Here is a 22,408-nt window from a genome sequence, read left to right as displayed (position 1 = left end):
GACTCAATTCCATTGTTAATATTTACTTTTATTTATTTTAATTTAACGTTTTAGCAACTTTATTTATTTAAAACAAACAAAAATACTTGAAAATAACCATAAAATACCTTGTAATAGAATAATTATAAATTTTTACCTTTTATTCTCACAAATTATGCTAATTATTGAATGAAAAAAGTATTAAATATTTTTTATATTTCAAAAGATAAATATATAGATTTTCTATTTGATTTTTCTAATATTTATAAACATATAATAATATATATATATATATATATTATAAATTTTTATTAAATTATAAAATGATATAATATTTAATATTTTGATAATATTAAATATTATAAAAATATTATTTATTAATTTTTATTGTTTCTTTAAATATAGATTAAAAAATTATAATTTATTTAATGCTATTTTATAAAAAAATTAAAAATTATGTAAAATTTAAATAACCATGTATAACAAAATTCTTCATAATTTTTTTAAAAAAGTTATTACATAATTACAAAAATATCGTGAATCTTCCTCATAGTTACGCTTGGTCAGATAAGTAGCTTGGTCAATTCACGCCACGCGGCATTTTGCTACTATATTAATTTATCTTCTCCCATTACGACTTCGTTTTCTTCTTCTTCTTCTGCTTCTTCTTCATTTCTTCTTTTAAGAATTATATGTATATTTATATGTGTGGATGCTTTAAATTACAAAGTTTGGTCGATTGCATTAGTTATCATGGACAAGCAAAGCCAGTATGAAAGAGTTTTCAATTACTTTGATGAAAATGGAGATGGCAAGATATCGCCGTCGGAGTTGCGGCAATGCGTGGAGGCCATCGGCGAGGAGTTATCGGCGGAGGACGCGGAGTCGGCGGTGGCGTTTCTTGACACGGACGGGGATGGGCTGGTGGGGTTTGATGATTTTGTGAAGTTTGTGGATGGAGGGAAAGAAGAAGATAAAGTGAATGACCTAAGAGAGGCTTTTAAGATGTATGAGATGGATGGGAGTGGCTGCATCACACCAAGGAGTCTTAAGAGGATGCTTAGTAGGTTAGGGGAATCTAGAAGTATTGATGATTGTCAAAATATGATTGCTCAATTTGATCTTGATGGAGATGGGGTACTCGATTTTTATGAATTTAAGGTCATGATGTTGTTGTAATTAATGTACGTTAGTTTCTTATTCTTTAGGGGTATGCTTTAGTCTTGACACATTGTAGGTACATATGTACCTTTTGTTCGTTGGAACACAAAAGGTAAATATGTACCTATATGTTTTATTCTTTTCTTGGAGGTGACTAATCACCATTGTCATTTTTATTAAACATAACGTGATAAAGGACAATGAATTTAATGCAATGGTATGTAATATTGAATTTGATGATGTAAACTTTATCAAATACATTAAAAAATAATTAATCTATGATTTTTCAAATCAAATTAACATAATATAATTTGTAAGTTAATGAGACAATAAATTTAATGTTTTAATTTGATGCCATGTAATATTGAATTTGATGACGTAAAACTTATGAAGTACATAAAAAATTAAATATTCTATAATTTTTCGAATCAAAATAAGATAATATAACGTAATTAATAAATATTTTTTTTGAAATTTGGGTAATGTTATAATGACTTGTGTGTGTATATATACATATATAATATTTAAATATGATTAAATTTAGTTTTAATCTTGGTATATATATTTTTTTATTGATTTTTGTATAAAATTATTTTCTTAAATGATCTTTGTCAGTAATTACTGATTACTTGATATGTATAAAACTATATCACGCCAGCGATTCTCTTAGTGTCATATGTCTAATTAAATACATGTGATGCTATCAATAAATGATATGTATTATGGATTTTAAAAAAATAATAATAAGTAGTAAAATTGAAATTCAGATCATAAAACAAGAGAAACGAGTTAAATCGAGTTTCATAACTTTTCAAAAATGATAGTGTGTAAATAATTCTCCGGTGCCAAAATTGATAGTTATTGCAAAACAAAACATATATTTAAAGTGTAAATAAAATTTTAATGCAAAAATTAGTTAAAATAATAGAAAAAGGTAGAAAGAAGGAAAATTCTGAGGTTTATACTGATTTAACCCTACGACGTTAGAGTTTTATGTAGTCTAGTGAAGATTTTCACACATTCTAAGTATTCTTACTACAACATCTTCAAGCTTTTTTTATTGGACAAGTTTTTCATATTATGGAAGTTTCATCCCTTTGATATCTTAACTCCAATGAAGTGTGCCTAATTGCAATTAGACAAAGTTGATCCTCACCTTCTATTAGTTGATGAAGGAAAAAGCAAAATAAAAAGACATACTTCTTCAATTCAAAGGAATAAGAAGACATGATTTTTAAAACAAGTCAATAAAGCCAAATGCTAGGGGTGTTAAAGTGGGTTGAGCTTTCACATTTGTTGGCTCGCTTAATCTATTCTCTTTTAACTTTGTCAAAATGCAGGTCAACAGTAGAGTAGCCTAGTAGAACTATTTTTAATTTTTACAAAATAAAAAATAATTATTTATTAATTCAATATTATTTTTATTAATATAAAAATATATTTTAAAATTTTATTATTTTTTGTAATTTTTTTTATTTTTGTCTTTTTAAATTTTTGGCATCAGAGGCTCCCACTCTTCCCAAATGCTCATCCTTTAGAATGTTTGAAGTTGCAAAACAAAGCATGAAAGTGAAACAAGCCGCACGTAAAAAATTGGCTTTGCACTTGACTCATCCCCTCTTCCTTCGTCTATTGCTATCCTCTCCTTCTTAAGTTCTTCACCACCTCATTCTTCTTTTCATTCTTTTTAAATTTTATTTTCTTTATCTCAACTTGTTTGTTCTTTTATATCCCTTATTCTATAGGAAAAATATTATTCAGAAGCACAAAACATGCTCCTTTCGACCTTTTACCAATTTCAATTCTTCTTTATTTTTTTCTTTCTACAATAAAATTAAAAGAAACTTAATAAGTTAAACTTAAAGACTCTATATTTAGAATTTTTAATAAACATTTTACATTTTTTTTGTAATAATGTATTTTGTTTTATTTCATATTTCTTGACTTATTTGTTTATAAATGATCAATTTTTTCTTATGACAAAATAGAAATTTGTATATTTTATAGATTAATATTATACAAATTCTTGCTATTACATTGTGTGTTGTCTTTGTCTTATTCTTTTTAGACACAAAATGACAAAGACATAAGATTACTAATATTATACAAATCCTTCGTTTATGTTCAAACTAAATCTTACTCATCTATATTTAAATTTTTTTTATCATAAAAAAGAAAAAGAATAAATTAGAATCAACATCATATGAGGAATGCTGGTGTCCAAAATTTTGATAGTAACATAAACATTAAAATATTTGTCTACATAAAACATAACACAACGTATAGTTTTTATTTAATAACTTAAAACTTTAGGTAATGTAACGCTTCATTTTTGTTTTTTTAATCAAAATCATAAAGTTTTGTTAATCATTTTTAGATTTTCAGAAAAAGAAACTTAGGATGATGATTTTAATTGTACTTTTTTTAAACAAAAATGTTTATAAAAAATTCTAGAATTATATATATTTTCATATTTATTTTGAGAATTGAAAATTTTAATTTTAGCCTATTTTTATGTTACACGCGTAATGTTTTGTTTTATAATTTAGAAAAAATTCTAGAGGCTTAAAAAAATTATAGAAGGTATAAATAATAATAATAATAATAATCTTATAAATTTTAGTTAATTATCTTATTTTTTGTGTAATTAATTACTTACCTAAGTAGTATAAAATTATCAAAATATTTTAAATTCTAGAGTACAACCAAGATGACTTTAGAGACATTCATCTAAGTAATTCAATGACATTTTATTTAGCTGAACATTTTCTCCAATGGATGATAAAGTGATCAATTCCCATAAAATTCCTATAAGTAAGAATATAAAACTCATTTATATTGTTTCAATAAACTACAATCATTCATTTTTTTTCCAAAGGATTAGATGTGGTAAAAAAGGGATAAGATAAGTATCTTATTCTCTCAAAAAATTCCTATATCAACTCTCTTTTCCAAGTTATTATCTTCAAATTCACTTTCTCTTTGAAATTCAAGAAAAATTCACTAAAATCTTTGAATTTTTTATGCTTTCCACTTGAATCTTCACAAGGTAACCCACTTTTTACATGATTTTATTCTTCTATCTTCTTTTTCCCCTTCCAAAAATAGTTAGTAATTTCTCCTCACTCTTTCACGTTGTTGATGATTTTCCTTTGATTCAAGAAGAAAATCCATCATTTCTTCAAGTTCTAGATGTTATAAGATTTCATCTCCAACAAATGTGAGTTCTTTTTTCCTATTGGATATTATTTTTCTCTTCTATCATGGCTTTGAGAATTTCCAACTACCAATAGTAAAAGGGTTTTACCTCTTTTTGTTTGAATTTATATTTTTTTTTGTTATTTTTCATTAATATCTCTTAAGAGCTCACAATTATATTGGTTAGATTTTACTCAATAAACAAGGAAAAACCAAGTGTTTGGAGGTGGAATTTCCTTTCTTAACCTTAGAACAACAACAAATTATTTAGGTAAAGATGAGGATATATGTTTTTACAAAGTAGAAAAGGGTGATGTAAGGGACAGATTCCCACGCTCTCTTTCGAATGAGTAAATTATTTGTGTTCCTGGTGGCTTGTTTTGAATTAATTTGTTTTGATATCGAAAATATTAAGAATGAGGCATTATGAAACTTGAAACCTTGATAATTGTTGTGTTATTATAGCAAATTTAGAAAAAAAAATTTTAGAATTAATGTAATTTTAAATTTTTTGTAATTTAACATTTTTCCTAAATTGAGTTTTGGAAGAACACAATAGTTTGGGTAACTTGAGTAATATAAATAATTCTAATTCTATTTTTCTATTAAATTATTGATTTTTATAATTTCAAAGAGTAAGATATTCTAAACTTTTTAAAAAAATTTATAGTAATAAATTTCTTTTTTGAAAAGTATTTTAATTTATTTGTATTTGCATAAAAAATTGAAGATGCATGGATCAAAATTCTTAATTATCGGCATCACCACAATTATATGAGCTCTTACTAAAAAAAGTCAAAAAGAAAAATTACTCTTAACTAAATAAATTTCTTTATTGACTTCCTAAAGGATGAGAAAAACTTAAAGATGAATGAATCTAAGTCCATGGTGGTCGTGTGCATTATTATCAATTATTGAAAAGATAAAATGAAAAGTGACGTGGTTAAGTTAGTAAACAATCAACGATAATTTTTGACTAAATAAACCTTGCCTTATTGACTTGATAACTTATCTTTATTTACTTAATAAATCATATTTCAAAGCAATTAAAATTTATTAGAATATACTTAGAATATCCTTGTGACATCAAATTGATGGGTGTTGATTGCTAGTTAATAGAAAGAAACAAATCAAGTTGGATGTGATACGAGGTTGGATTAGATGATGGTGAGCCGATGATGCTAACGAGATTGGTTTGTTGGAAATTCATATTTCTTTTTTAGGTATTGAAAATTTTGAAAAAGCTTGAATTATAGAAGAAACCATGCTAGATTTTGATTAAGAATTCAATAAAAGAATATAGACGTGTGACAAGAAATTGTGTTGTTGAATCATATATGTATCATAGCACTTATTTGATAAGTGTGGTTGGAAGATAGTTTCGTCTTATGGCACTAAGAAATGGAAGAAGTCAGCTTGGTGTTCTGTAACCAACGTAATGAATTGGTTGTGTTTTTGGAGCCTTGGAGCTATGTGAATCGGATTTGTGGGTCTCTTCCTTGTAGCTGAGGCTCTTTGGAACAAACTTCGACATTATTATGATCATGGTCAATGAGTCTGGTTCGTGGTTATGAACCATAATTTGATGCTGAAACAAAAGTTCTTAATTGCTTTCTAGTGTTGTGACTAAACTCACTAGCATTGGCATATGATTTGAAGATGACAAATTATCAATTGACAAGATATCATGTAGTATGAGATGAATTAGGTCTTGAAAAAATTATTAGTATGTCATCATAGTGCAAACAATTGGGATTGTGATAAATGAAACTACATTTATGAATTGCATAGAAGTGAATGTTAACTACAAATTATTAGTTTCTGACTATTCGGCTGATACAGCTATATTTTCTGGAACTATAACATTTTTGTTGCCTACAAGACTAGAAATGGGCCTAAGCCATAAACACTATTTATTTTGGAAATTATTCCTTATGATTTATACTTTTATTGTACCTCCTAGTTTGATTCTCTAGCCAGAGTTTTGCTCGCCTTCTTATCACTCATCTTCCTCTAAAACCCTCGTGTTTTTAGTGATGTCTAAGGTCATTTCTAAGACTCTTCCTCTAAGAGAAGAAGGATGATTATTCAAAAGTAGAGAGAGAGAGAGAGAGAGAGAGAGAGAACAAGTACAAATAGAAAATACACATCAAATATTTAGAAAAGCGATTCAAATATAGGGAGTACTCATGAAATAAATCTTTTAGTTCAAAAGGAATAAATTTTAAATTTTAGAAAGACCATCGATAAAGATAAGAGGGTTTCATTTTGGCTTGATTTAGTTTTTATCTTTTAGCTTAAATGTGATTTTTTTAACTACTTATAATTTTTAATTATTCAAATTAAATTTTTTACTCTTAAAATTTATCTTATGATTAGTAAAATTATAACGGAGGTATCCTTTGCATATATTTGCAAAGAAAATAAATAATTACATAAAAAGTTTAAAAAATAGATTTCATTATATTTTGTTTAGTTTGATTTTTCTTTACATATTTTATATTTTTCTAATTTATGACATCAACGATGCATCATACTTTTATTAAATATTTATAATTATTGAATAAAATTGTAAAATAATATAATTTTAACAAATAAGAAGTTATAAGGAATATTTGGAGAAACAAAATTTCACAGAAGCAAAAGTAGGAGACAAAAATGTATTTTTTTTTAATCAAATTCAACTCATTTAGTTCACCAATTAATATCTGATCATGATGGAGTTTAATTTTCAGTTCATTTAATTAACGGGTTGAGTCTCAAATTAATATCAAATTGGTTCAGTTCATTGCCAACCCTATTTCTCAAGCCTTCAGAGGAAAAAACAAAAAAAAGAAGAAAGAAGGGTTGAAAGTTTTTTCTGGGCCTTTAGCTCTCATACAAATTGATTATTTGTGCCACAACTTTTCCATACATAGAAATGTGACACAGGCGACCAAATTGAAAAAAGAAATGTCATAGAGCATGCTTGTTAGAGGGTCGTGACTCGTGAGGCTTTTGGCCAATTGGCCTGCATTGCGTGTTCCAATCCTATGTTCCCTTTAGCAACATAAATTTAATTTAGTTACTATATATGATGTTGAATTATTTGACCCCAAAAAATGAATCTTTATCTGATCACGTGTAGATGCATGAGATCGATAGCACCCACGTATGATCATAGTAGATTTGGTCCACATTGTCAAGCAAAATATGCCTCCAGAGCTAATCCTGGGATGACGACAATTTATAGCAGGATAATAAAACAAAAATGTCTGCTATAATGCGTATATACTTCATTTATTAATTGGGTTATCTCATCTTTCTCAATCTACAATTTCTATTTGCTAATATATGTTTTACAATATTGTTAGACACAATATTGTTGTATGTTACTGTAATTAATATTGATCCTTATATTAATATTTTTATTGTAATCACTATAATTAGCTCATATTTAGAATGTCATTTGATTGTAATTGTACATTTTCTTTATTTAACCTAGACTCCTCATTATATTAATAGCACTTCTTTGTGCTAAATCAATATACAAAAATAACAAACATATCCTTCTTCATATGTTTCTCTCTATTTTCAACATTGAATGAATCAGTCAAAGTAGCTGTCTTCGATTAAGCACTGCAACAATGAGATAGAGGAAGATAAAGGAAAAGGAACAAGTTCTGTATCTTATTCTGATTTGTTATGGTAATTACATTAAAAAAAAAAAACATGACTCGAGTGCATAGCAAGAGCCACGAGCAAGAGAAATTTTTAGGCAGGCATTACCTATAGGCTATATATATAGGCACTGAAATTAACAAGGACTTGATTTAATGACCAAAATCTAGAATCACTGGATTTGCATAGATTCCTTGAGTGGAATATTCACAGATTGTTTTCCAGTGCTTTCACCAGAGGTTTGCTAGAGCTTTCACTCATTAACATGTGTTGTTCCCCTTCCCCTTCCCCTTCTGGTAATTCCTCCACCAATCTTGATAGCTTCTCAACAATTTCCCTTGCACTTGGTCTCAAAGAAGAATCTTCCTCAACACAAGCTCTTGCAATGTTGGCCAGTGTCACAGCTGCATCAAATGAGTAGTTCTCCCCTAATGCACTGTCTATCCACTCCCTTAGTTGATTACCATTTTCTGACACCAAAATGGATTTGATTTTATCTGTGAGCCAAGTACTTCCTTCGCCCTTATCATTAGGCCTGCTTATGGGTGTTTGACCTGACAAAACTTCCAACAAGACCACCCCATAAGCAAAGATGTCAATGCTTGGGGAAATTATACCTTGGTGCACATATTCAGGAGCCAAATAACCCAAACTCCAAGAGGCAGGGTTGGTGGAATAGAAATGTGGGTCCTCAGTGTCATTCTCAACACAACCTGCCATCCCAAAATTCCCTATCTTGGCACCAAATTCTTCATCTAAAAAGATGTTCCTGCTCTTAACATTTCTATGCACATAGCTTGGGTTCATAACATGGTGCATATACTGCAAGGCACTGGCTACATCAAGGCAGATTCTGAGCCTTTGGCTCCAAGTGAGGAAGCAATAGCAGGAAGCAATGAACTGGTTCTTTATGGCCAGCCCTCCATGAAGCCAATCTTTCAATGAACCATTTTTGGCATACTCAAAAACCATAAAAGACTCTTTCTCTTGCTCTTGCTGTTGCCCCTCTTCTAACATGCTTGTTCCAAGAAGCCTAAGTATGTTGGGATGGTGGTGAAGTGCATCATGGAAAAGGCCAAGATCTACTTTTGACACAGTTCCTGCCTTTGTTCTTTTGATTGCCATGTTTTTCCCATTTAGACGACCATGGAACACTGATCCTTCAATGTGATTGCTTAAACTGAAATTCTCAGTTGCTTTTCTCATGTCTTCTATGGTGTAAGTCTCCAGCAACATCTTACGTGGTATGACATCAACAATTTTCACATCAAGAGCATCCTGAGATCCCTCAAAGGAAACTTTCTTGTCACTGGTGGAGGTGGTTCTCACACTCTGATTCAGATATTGCTGCTCCATATCTCCTTTGCATGAATTCTCTTCCTCCTTCTTGTGCTTCAATCTGATAAAGTAAAAGGCTACAGCAAAAGCAATGCAGACTCCAAGTGCAACCCCAGCAAGGCCAATATACAATTGAGTCTTCCACATTGTTGACTTCTTGTGGGGACTAATCACTGGGATGCTGGTTGGTGTTGGAAAACCAGAATTGGGTTCCTTGGGTTTAACCAAAGGACCAATAATAGGCTTACCATTAAGTGGAATTAAAATAGATGTAAAGGGTACAAGGCTTCCAAGTCTAAGGCCTTCTGATGATATGTTATTCACAGAAACAATAGCTTCTTTGGTAATATTGAACTTTGAGGCCAAATTAGAAATTGTGTCACCTTCACTTACAGGATAAGAAAGAAGAAGCCTCGGTTGTGGTCTAACATGAGATGAAAATGGGCAGGCACATCTCAATGGGATAAGCAACCTTACTTTATCATCAAGATTCCAAGGTGACACACCATGGTTATTGTCCCTTATAGCCTTGCAAGTTGTCAAGCCCTCCAATGATTGAGCAATGCCAAAAAAGCTCTCTCCTTTGATGGTAGTTTTGGTTAACTCAGCCTGAAAGAATCCACCTTTGCATTTGCATTCAATTGGTATCAGAAGAGGGTGGTCCTGGGAGAGGAACTCAGTGCCTGCAGAGAACCCATTTGCTTGTGCTATTAAAAGCCTGTTTAGTCCCAAGTAAGAGGAGAGGTTGGAGAGTGATGAGTAGTAAGAGTTGGTGAGAAAGAGTGCAAATGTTGCACATTGGCTTTGTGACCCATTTTCAATGCAATGGTAGCCAGAGGCATCAGGTGATGTTGTCTCACAGCTTAGCAAGTCTTTGCCCAATGAGGGGACAAACAGCCAAAGGAAAAAGACCAAAGCTTTCATGTGAAATGCAATGATCATTTCTACTGTGCCCATGACCACTCAGCTAGCTCTAACATGGAGTGGCCTATTAAAATAGAAGCCTTTCTTTCTCACTCTGTGCCTTTGTAGAAGTGAATATTTCGGATCTATACAAAATAACTAAGTGAAAGATAACAGAATTTTTCAAAGCTGTTCAGAGACAGGAATCTTGGGAATCACAAAGTTTATTTTGTATATTTTGAGTCTGCCTCCAGCTGTTCAGGTGACTATAGCAACACTCTTTTAACTGCCTGCTTTTAGACACTCCTCGGGCTTCAAACCTCCCTTTATATGCATCTACTTGTACATGTGATGCGAGCAAGGCCACTGTTTTGCATATCACATACATGCTTGCTGGTTTTGAATATTTAAATATCTTGGGATAGTTAAATTAACCTCTTTTAAGGTTAGTAAGCAATAAATGTATCTACGTCTTGTTTGATTTGAAAATTATATCTCACCTTGTTTTATTATTTGGTTTTAAGGGTATTATGCGCATATTTCATATATAAAAATAGGTAAGTATCTGCAATTTTTAAATGATTTTATTAATCTAATTTTTAAAGCTAGGTTTAAGCATATATAAATAGTAAAATTTTATTGAAAAATATAATATTTATTATACTTTCATATTTTTAAATAAAAAATAATTAAGGTCAATTAAAATTTACTTTTAATTGTTTATCCTCAAACCTTTTTTAGAGTTGATGTTGGCATTTTTTTTTAAATAAGGAGTCTTAGTGTGTAAGAACAATAGATAAAATAAAGAAAGTATGGGTTAATTTCTGAAACATGTAATTACTGTTAATCTCATTGAAGGTCAATGAATTTATCCTTAATATGGAGTGGATACGACAATAGCTACCGGATTGATTTATTAATTTATTGAGTCCATGAAGACTATCATTAATTTTAAAATAATGCATAGCCTTTTAAACAAATCTATTTGCAACAATGTTAGTCAAGTGGAGGACATAGGGGGAGAGTAGGGCTAAAGACTTAATTGTCCAAGTTCATGATTTCGGACAACAAAATTTGCAACAAATTAATATTTACTAGTCCTCAGATTGAGAGTGGGATTGGATTTGGGGAAGAAATGGTCCCCATGGTTTCGCAAGCTATTTGATATATATAAAGCACATGGTTTCTATAACACCCTACATATTTGGCTGATTTTGGCTTGTACAATAACTAACAAATTGGTCTCTTTTGGATTTTGTTATGTTTTGTTGGCAAAAATTGCAATGCAATGCAATGAATGAAGGGGAGTTTAGATAATAAGAAGAGTTACTTTCAGGTTATGTAATTTAGGTAGTCATTATAGAAGGAGAAAGAAAAACATTGTCGTGGAGATTTTGAAGTCGATCGATGGGTCGTTAATTGTTAGTAATTATTTTTTTTCTTATCACCTTGGAAGTATTTACAAAAATACGTGCATACAAAACGATCATAATATAATATTAATTTGAGATTAATATGTATAAAATAAAAAATTTATATCAAAATAAACAAATTTACCAGCATCGGCCATCAATATATAAAATAAAATACTAAAATTTATTTAAGCATTTTATTAGTGTTATAACGAATGATAGTATACGAAGTTAAAAAAAATTACAAACATACAACTTGAAGTATTTGAAGTGTTGATACACTAGATTTTGGCAAAAATATACATGGGATACAGTTATAATACATGTTTATTATTTATGTAAATTTTTATGCTTCTTTGTTAGGTTATGATGATAGGTAAGGTATAAAGAAACATGAAATAAATTTTGTTTTCCCAAAGCCATTATCATTTTCGTTGTTCAGTACTTCAATCAAGGACTTAAAAATCCAAACCATATATATTTACTTTTTTTTAATAATTTTTCTCCTAATTAAAATACCAATCAAACGCAAAAAATATGAATAAAAAACAGCTAAGACGTAAATGTCAACAACAACGGGTATCCCATCAGTGTAAAAGAAGCTTACACGGATAGCACTGTGTCTCCTTAGTACACGCAACTTTTACATATAAAAGCAAAGACATAGCTGGCCTCTTCAAGAATGAAAGATGCATGAGAAGAGAGTATACAGATTACAAAGAATATAATCTATGAAGCAGTACTAGTGTGGATAGAAATGATGCAAGTAGTGGAAAGTATAAGGGCTAATGAAAAACAGACAAAAGAAGATTAACTATAATGCATGGTAAAGTTAAGGCATGAAAGAAGGGCTAGGGATATGTAGGTCAGAGAGACCATTTATATCCTAGGTTGACCAGTGCCACTACCATGGAAAAAGATCATCCACCGCCCATGCCAAGCCATATTCTACCCAGCATGCCTTATCTGTATAACTAAATGTAGTTTCTTCATGAGCTGATACTATTCATTTTCTGGGGGTTGTTATTGAAATCCTGAGGCCACCAATAAAATAACCGTGTGCCAGCTATGAAACAATATTTTATTTCTTGACTCAACAGTATACTCTATAACTCATGTTAGTTCTTGAATTATGAAAAAATGCACCCATTAATATTGCTCCTGAATATACATTTAGTTGGTCAATTAGTCCTTAAATGTGTATTTCTTCAGCTACACTATTCTTGAAATTACTAATGTGGAGAATAATTTGACTTAAGAAATCACATTTAGATATATGGCACTCCATTTCCATAATTCGATGACTAATATACAACAGAAATTACATCTTTTAAGCGCTAATTTGATTATTTACCTTTTTCTATATATAAAATTGGAGTTAGCTCACATGATTTAAAGCAATAATTTTAAAATATAATTGGTTCTTATAACTATTATGTATACTTCTTGGATTGGATGTAAAGTATGGCAACTGGCAAGGATACAAAGTATGATACAATATTTAGAATGTTTTATTGTGATTTTCAATGTGGCCTTATGTTTAATTCAAGTATTTGATACGTACGTCATTTGTCTTCTTTTGAAATATCTCTCTACTTCTGGGAGTAGGAGACATAAAATAGTGTAAAACGGTGCTCAGGTTGGCATCTAGTCAAGAACCAATACATTTTAAGGCATTTTGAAACAGAAAACTCGATGTGATTGGTGCTTTATCTGCAATAAAGTATAACATAATGAAAATCTGGTGAACGGGTTGGCTCAGATTCTCAAAACCATTATTTTTGTACCAACTTTTAGCCTAACTTGGATTCAGTGAAGTCAAAAGTTGTGGTGTTCAAGATATTAGAGAAACAAGGATTCACGGGTATTCTGAAAATTACTTTTCCTTGAATTCCCCTTCACACTTTTTCAAAACTTATAGAATAACGGAAAGAAAATTCGTGGCTTTTGATTACGCAGATCAGGAACAAGCTTTTAAACATTTTCCAAGTGGTTGTCATCATATCCATTTATCCTGGCCTCAAAACTGGACAACAAAGCATAATTCGTTGTGTTATTCACAGCACTAGTACCCTGGCCTCAACATACACTTTTTGCACAAGATGTTTCAACATTACCATGATGACTTGTTAGTATAGTTTAAGTAAAGATAAGGATTAGTATCATTGCTACTTCTTTGAGTAAAATATAACCACATGCCCATGAAATGCATCAATTACAATACCCTCTTCTGTATTTTTAAAATTATACTTTTCTTTGTGAGGAGATTAATCGGTATATATTACACTTTACTTTATTTTAATAAATGATGATAAAACTATAAACAAACTTCTTAAAAGTATTTTTTCCCATTAATTTTTAAAGTTGTGAACAACTAATTTTAATCATTGTGTTATCAATTTTTAGACTTTAGTAGATAAAATAACTGTAACACCTTAAATTTAATTTCAATAAATTACAATTTCACAAATTCGGAATAAAATAAATTTTACTTTAAATAAGGTTCTCAACCCTTGGTTTCATCAAATATTTTAAAATAAGGAAAGGGGTTACAATTTCTATTAAGTCACTACTATAGGACCCATTCAAATACATTAGTTTCAAATTAAAATCTTAGTCCTATAGCAATTTCATCCGCTCCTTTCACTGAGTCCGGTGCTGATTGTCTTGATTACCTAAAAAATGAATGTAAGGGTGAGTACTCTACACTACCAAAACATACAATTAAGCATAGAGTCTCACCTCTAGCATATTTTCAATACATTAAACAAATACAAGTACAGACAACATTATCACATCCATAAGCACAATTCATGAACCCATACATATGCACGCCAGTCACACTCACATTGACACTGTGATTACAAATTTACACCATGAATGGTCGCCAGTTACTCCCGCCTCACGGATACCACATGGGCAGTCACAGGTTGCTCAGTAAAGGTAATAGTCAGAGGTCTAGTTCGGAAGAGAGTGTGTGACCTGTGGTGCAGCCGTTCTACAGTCGGTGTCACTACCATTCCCTCTTCCCCAAGGTATTTCTACCGTTCTCATCTCCCACACCCCCACTGTATCGCTGAACCATTCAGAGCACATTACAATGGCGTTACACGCCCCAGTCACACACATATTAGTATACGGCACATAGCCCATGTTTAACAGTTACGGCACTAGGCCCACATTTCATTTTCACAGCACACACAACACATAGCCTATAATTCATTCAAGACACTCGGCCCCTAGCCTATTTCCATTCATATTACATGGCCCTCGAGCCCACATTTTCACACAATATTCATTTAATTATACGACATGAGTGCCCATACCGATTCACAACATCCAGTACATAATTCACATCACATATCTTAGCAATTTTCTATCTTCTAACTCAGCAACATCACAATATTCCACATAATAACAGCAAATTACACATAAAAGAGTAGGGTAGAGTCCCCCCTTATCTTGAATTGAAGACCCACGCTCAAAGTCGACCACGAGAGTGTTCTCCACACAGATCTCGGCCTAAATACAGAAATCACCCAAAATCAAAGAAAGAGAAGGAAAACCGAAATCCTAACCATTAAAACTCACCTCCAAGCGTTCCTCACACGGATTCAACCTTCAATCAACCTCATGAATGGCTTTGGAGATAATTAATCGGTGGAATAGGGTTTTAGGGAATGAGAGGATAGAAGGGAGAGGGAGAAATGACTCTTTCCAAGCCCTAACCCCCCTTAAATCCTTTTCTGGTCGCGACACTCTCGTTATAGCGAAAAAACTAGAGAAAATTGCACTCTGGTTTCTACAGAATCTCGCTACAGCGAGACCCTTTCGCTACAGTGAAACTGCACCCAGAAATGCACCCCAGACTGTTGCTCTCTTGCTACAGCGAGAAGGCGACAGTTCTGGTCCTGCCTCCCAGGGCCCTCTCTCGAGAATCCTCTCGCTGCAGCGAGAACAGCCCAGTATCTCGCCCTGAACTTAGGCACTTAGCCTATTTCAGCCCAAGCAGTCATGCATACACACACACACACACACACACATATATATATATATATATATACATACATATTCACAACACATATATATAAAAATACACACATATATACATTTAGATTTATATAATTATTAATAATTAATATTACAAAATTTGGGGCGTTACAATAACATTTTGAATGTTAACCCTATCAGAAGCTTCACCTAGAATTTTTATTTCATCTTTTAAATCCTAAAGTTTATAGTAGGTATTTGTTATCTAAGTCGAGATTAAGACCCAACCTAAACAAATAAAGTAATTATTTCATACCTAAAACCATAGCAAATTGTAGGAAAAATCTAAATGAAGAGCAATATGAAAAGACAAAAGGGGCATAAATTCTCCTAAGGAAAAAAAGAGAAGAGCATGGAGTAAGCATAATGCAGATTTAAAGCACTGGAAACAAAGTTGTGTATTCCCAAAAGATGAGAAATAATCAAGGGCATCCATCGTAAGGGCATATAACTGATAACTTCCAAACTTAAGAAAAGCGCTCAACTTTTTGTGAAAGTCAATGCATTAGCTCTAACAACATACACCAAAATGATTGTGTTAGTTGTCTAAGGAAGAATGCTTGCTCATCTATCAAAATAACATTTTTTGATTAAGACTTAAAATTTGTTGCTTCTATATGAATAAAGTGCTCTCATTTTATATCTACATAATAAATATGCATTTTTTGTTTGTATTCACAATAATGACTATAAATAAAGTCACCGTATAATAGAGGCATCAAGCCTTCAAGCATCTTCACTTAATAATACTCTTTGATTATTTATTTGCTTTATTCTTTTTTCCTTTTATACTTCTTAAGTTTATGAATCTAAACTCCTTAATTTTCATTCCAAAACAATTGTTGACTCCATTAGGGAAGTATAGAGCTTGAGAAGAAAGAATGATAAAGTGAAACATTAGACATGCGTCAATCTTTCAACTTGGAAGATTTCTCAAACACTGAGTCTATTAATATGCAACAGGAATAAGACACCCTGCAGGAATGTCTGACAATAATGGAGGAGAAGTTAATTTTTTGGACCAACTTGAAACGCCCTTACTAACTCCCAACACACCTTCAGTGTTGATCCTAATGTCCAATCTTGACTCAATATTGGCCAACCAACAAAGTTTAATACGTTTGGTGGTACACATGAAAATAAATCATCAGTCTTCCCATTACTCTTCTTAGGAAATCCAATGCAACACCTTAAATAGAGAGCACCTTGCTGCAGATGATGCAATAGTAACATAAGGATAAGTATGATGACTCTTGCAAGAACCTATAGATAAGTACAACACAATCGAAGACATGGAACCACCAGTGATTTTAGAGATAACGCTCATGCCTTATCTAGCAAGGTATCAAATACATGCATTTTGAAAGTTTGATGACATAGGAAGTATGTGTGAGCATGTGATGACTTTCTTGGACGATTTAGGAATATATAGAAGCAAAAAAGTTTTGTGATTGAAAAAGTTCTTAAAGTCACTCACATAGTGTGCATTCACATGGTATGCTAAACTGCGTACTTATTCCATAAAAAATTAGGATGAAATGGTGGTGTAGTTCTATAACAAGGTTGATGAGTCATTGACTCATGTAATAAATTAAGTGTTTTTGGAATCTGTCATTGAATAATCAATCTAAGTTGGTGTAATTAATTGAAAAATTCAATGGAAAGATATTATTACTTGGAGTGCACTGGATAGTTCAGTTATTAATATTTTGCAGTTGGTTTTTGAAGGTTTTAGAAGAGTAATTGCAATTGGATTAGGTGGAAAGAAGTTGGAATACTGCAAGACTGATTTGTGGACACATGCATATCTAATTGTAAGGACTCAATTTTGACAGCACGTATAAAAATCAAAATTTGCAGTAGAATTGCGGAGTCTCAATTTTTAGTTTTCATTTTATGCTTTTTACATTTACGTTTCTTTAGGTCTTCCAGTCTTTTCCTTCCTTTTCTCTACTGCTTTTTGTTGAGAAGTTGGGTTATATCCCTTCCTTTACTTTTACCTTTTATGGAATAACAATTTCCTATAATTTACTTTTCTTGTAATTTTGATTCCTTTGGGTTATGAATTTTATTTCAGCAATTAAATTTAGTTTCTTCTCTGTTATTATTTCTGCAATGCTTTGCTAATTTTATTAGGGTTGAGAAAGATGAACTTAGTTTTTAATCCATTGCAATGAATCGAATGCTTGAATATAACTCAGATTCGATGTTCAATGTAACGTATTTAATCGCATGCTTAATACTTCTCTGTTTTTTAGTATTCTAAGTTGATAAAAAAGGAATCTTTCAATTAAAAAATTGCAATATTTCTTAGTTTGGATTAAATTACTCATTACAGATTATCTAGGAATAAGAATCTTTAATGGTATGATTATTTTAATTTCTAAACTAAATGCTGATAATCTTTTTGGTTACCTAATGGAATAGAAATCTGGAGATGGTTTAGAATCAATTAACCAAAGAATATGTATTGCATACTATGAAAAATTTGATCATTAGACTGGTTTGTATTTTGAGTTATACATGATTTTTACGATGGGAAAGAATTAAAGAATTTTGAACTCAACCTCTTTTATGCCAATTTACAACTCAACTTTCACTCATCTTTCTTTTATATTATGTAATTTATTTTTGTTTACAAATCAACTTCTAGTACCCAGTTCTTACTTTTCACATCAATTAGATTCAATCATTTACGCTTAAATTTACTCTTTCTTGCACAACAATTTATTTCTACTTAAATTCGTATACTTTATTTTTTGCTCAACTAGCAATATTTCTTAAGCTGATAATTAAATAATTAATTCCTGAGAATAATAAAATGTAATTGTTACTATAGAATGATTTGGTACACTTGCTAATATTTTTCTAACAAAGGTTTTTGAAGGAAGAGGGCACCTTACACATCATGGTCCTAGGGTAAGTGAAGCAAAAAAATGGAGAAACACTTGTCACCTTAATCAAAAGATACTAGGACCGCAATCTATAATGAAAAGAGATACTCCCCAAAGCAGATTTGGTATATGGTTGCATTAAGAATATGGAAGACGAGTCACAAATCTTCTTATTCATAGGGGTGGGTGGGAATAACAACTTTTGTAGAATTATTCAAGAGAGTAATAGATGTGTCAAAAGTAATGAAATGACGTGAGAAAAGAACAAAAGAGGTGGACCTTACAAAAGATGAATATGTGTTAGAAGGAAAAACAAAAAAAATGAATTAAGGAATCGATAGTAGAAATGACGCCTATATGAAAGGGAAAGAGGTTTCAACTATACCCATATCTAGGAAACAAATGTTATCTTGTTAAAGAATGGTTTAAAGACAAAATAATCAAATGTAGACATGAAAAAACTCTATTATCAAAAGAAGACTATGACAACCTAGCATTCTATGTCTTCTATAGAACAAATACTCATAGTACGATGAATTATTTTATCATTAGAAGGGTCTTTTATGAGCAATTGAAAGAAGGAAAGATATTATTACCAAAATAGAATGAAGCAGAAGTTTCAACAATCGTTCCCTCCCTAATCATGGAATAAACACAATCATTGTTGAGGATCAGGAGCAGACAACAAAGCATGAAGAACAAGTTGATGATTTAGCAATGGGATTAGCTAAAACAAGGAGCTTTGGGATACTTTTTAGGCAGATGAGTTGGATAATAACACTAGGGAGGAGACAACCAAAATGCTTGATGCTATAATGAAAAAGAAAATAGGTGACTTATCTACAACAAACACACCTTTAAACAAAATTGTAAGATCTCATGTAATTGCACTTACTTTTAGGAAGCTATACAAGGTGCATGATTTGTCCATAATCGCCCACTATACATAAATGCAATGATAAAAGGAGTGAAAGTAAGACATAATCTAGTGGATAATGTTTCTGGAGTGAATATAATACTCATGTACTTTTAAGTCCCTCAACTTGCCAAGTGAGCAAATTCGAAAATAGATGTCTCACTCACTGCCTCTAATGGGAGAGTCATGGTCACTAAAGCAGGCATAACAATGCAACTAGAAGTGAGACCCATAAGAATTATGAACACATTCCAAATCATGGATAGGAAACCCAGCTATCACATTTTTTTGGGATGGTAATAGGTTTTTTAAGTAGTTTTCTAGTTTTTTTTTTTCTATAGAAAACGTAATTTGGAAAATAAAAATTGCACAAAAATATATAAATATTCAATAAAGTAAATTGTTGTCTTTAATAATTAAACTTGTATGAATTTAATATAATTTTGATGTAATTTTGTTAGTTTTGCAGGAGATTCTAAGCAAAGACTCTTGAGGATAAGGATTGAAGAAGAGTAGAAGCTCAAAATGAACACTTTAAGTGTTTAAAGTTAACACTTTGAATAAGAAAATCTATGAAGATCATGTGAGTAGCAATTTTATGTACTGAAAGTTATCACTTCAGTAGCAAAATATATGAAGAGACTTGCGAGTAGCAACTCTAGGCACTGAAAGTGTCTACGCGTAGTTGCGCGTAGCAACTTTAGGTACTAAAAATGGTAACGCCAAGGGCAAAATCACATGAAAGACTTGTGCATAGCAACTTTACCCACTGAAAGTACTTACGCGTAGTTGCGCATAGCAACTTTAACCACTTAAAGTACCAACGCGTAATAACAGAATTTGGGAAACTACTTTCAAGTGTCAACATTGGGCGTTTAAAGTTTCTACTTCAACCTTAGAAGCTTCTAGAAAACCTTCTACGTTACAACTTTCAGTGATTAAAGTGTCAACATGGAAGAAGGCGAAAAACTTATAAAAAGCCAGAAACTTATTTGTTTTGAATCTTTTCTCATATTTTCATTTCTACATCTTAGGAGAGAAGGAGATGTTTTCTTTTAAGAACATGTTCTGATTTCTTTTTGTTAAGAATTGATGGATCTAATTTTGATATTATAAATTGATTGTGGATCTGGATTTTAAGATCTTGATTGTATTGAACATTTAATTCTATCCTTAATGCAATTCTTGGATTAACTATTCAATTGAATTGAACTTAGAAGAATTTTCATCAATGAAAGTTGAGTTAATTTCTCAGACCTAAATTGAATGTCAAGGTTATGGATATCTTAGGGATAAGAATTCGTGATCTTGTGATCTCTTAATTTCTAATGTCTAATGTAATGTTTGATTAATTTACACCTAAAGAATTAGGGTAGTTAATTGAATATTAGGATTAATGAGTCAAGGAATTGAACTTTGATTAATCTAGTGAAATTGATCATTAATTAATTAAGGAACTTAGAGTTCAGATCTCATTTAGTTTTGCAATTGATAAAGAGGTGAAATTATTTCTAACTTCATTTACATATCATTTCATTTTTAAATTCATAGCTTTGTTTTGCTGTAATTTTCTAATTTCTACACTTTATTGCTTTTGATCTCAAATGATTCAAAACATCTCCAATATTTGTTTGACTCAACTAGTTATTGATTTGTGAAGTGGTAATTGATAGAACTAATCCCTGAGAACAATACTTGGGACTCAAATGAATTCTAAATTTTATTACTTATTACAACTACCTAGTACACTTGCTAGTTAGTGTTCTTAGCTTTGTGACAAGTTTTTAGCGTTGTTACTGGGGATTATTTACTTTCAATATCGTTAGTAGCAGAGAAATAGCTAGATTGAACATTTTGTTGTTTACTCTCTAATTTTTTTGCATAATTTTTTCTTGCATTTTGTGTAATTTTTTATTGTTTTTTTTTGCATAATTTTGTTTTACATTTTTCTACATGGCTGTTTAATTTTTCTCTATAATTCATTTTTGTTTCTGCATTTTGTTGTTTCCTGGATAGATTTTGCATTAATTTTTGTTGTTTGTAGCATAACTTTTCAATATTCTTTTGCATCTTTTTGCATACTTTCATTTTTCATTTTTTTGCATAATTTTTTATGTTTTCTACGTGTTCTGTTTTGTAGTTTTCTACATAATTTTTGCATCATTTTTTATTGAATTCTGCATGATTCTATTTTGCATTTTTCTGTATAACTGTCTAAATTCTCTGCATAATGCATTGTTATTTCTGCATTTAGTTGTATTTTTTTATAATGTTTTGCAATAATTTTTTTCATAATTCATTTTTACTTCTCCATAATTTTTTGGCTTCGTTTATATTTTGTTTACTTTCTTTTTGTATACAAGGAAAAACAAAAAATAAAGCCGCTTTATTGTTTGATCTAGATACAGACAAGGCTCTTAAGCAATTGAAGAGTGAAGCAAAGGCAAGGAAGGTGCAAAAGAAAGTGTCGAAGATATCATCCACTTTTGAATTATCAAACGTGAGCCAAACACTACCAAAAGAGAACAATATGGCTAAAAACAATAGGACAAGGACTTTGGGAGATTATGCCATTCCAATTCAGTATTGTTAGACCAACAATTGAAGCCAACGATTTTGAGATCAAACATACATTGATAAAATTGATACAGCAAGATTAGTTCTCTGAAAATGTTTTATATGATCCCAATCTGCATCTTTATAATTTTTTGCAATTATGTGACACTATTCGTATCAATGGTATGAGTGAAGATGTTATCCGCTTGAAATTATTTTTGTTTTCTCTTAGTGACAAGGCTAAATATTAGCTTCTAGCTCAATCACAAAGAAGCATCACTACTCAAACTGACTTAGTGAACAAATTTCTAACTAAGTACTTTCCACCATCAAAATTTGTC

At 31.0% G+C, this 22,408-nt stretch overlaps 2 protein-coding genes across 2 annotated transcripts; one reads left to right on the top strand and one right to left on the bottom strand.

The window, feature by feature from the left end:
- Window positions 1-627: 627 nt before the first annotated feature.
- Window positions 628-1,411, top strand: LOC113863857 (putative calcium-binding protein CML19). Its single transcript, XM_027497610.1, has one exon. It carries the CDS (start codon window positions 733-735, stop codon window positions 1,156-1,158), a length of 426 nt encoding a protein of 141 aa, XP_027353411.1. The 5' UTR covers window positions 628-732; the 3' UTR covers window positions 1,159-1,411.
- A 6,794-nt stretch (window positions 1,412-8,205) lies between these two features.
- Window positions 8,206-10,293, bottom strand: LOC113862295 (protein LYK2). Its single transcript, XM_027495383.1, has one exon. The coding sequence runs from the start codon at window positions 10,291-10,293 to the stop codon at window positions 8,206-8,208; it is 2,088 nt and encodes a 695-aa protein (XP_027351184.1).
- Window positions 10,294-22,408: the final 12,115 nt, after the last annotated feature.

The sequence above is a fragment of the Abrus precatorius genome, unplaced genomic scaffold, assembly GCF_003935025.1.
Source record: "Abrus precatorius isolate BTA unplaced genomic scaffold, Abrus_2018 Scaffold3, whole genome shotgun sequence".
Taxonomy (NCBI): domain Eukaryota; kingdom Viridiplantae; phylum Streptophyta; class Magnoliopsida; order Fabales; family Fabaceae; genus Abrus; species Abrus precatorius.
This window is presented reverse-complemented; position numbering and strand designations above follow the sequence as displayed.

Bases quoted from the DNA above. Each gene is read 5' to 3' on its own strand.
- LOC113863857 (XM_027497610.1), top strand. From the start codon at position 733: ATGGACAAGCAAAGCCAGTATGAAAGAGTTTTCAATTACTTTGATGAA.
- LOC113862295 (XM_027495383.1), bottom strand. From the start codon at position 10,293: ATGGGCACAGTAGAAATGATCATTGCATTTCACATGAAAGCTTTGGTC.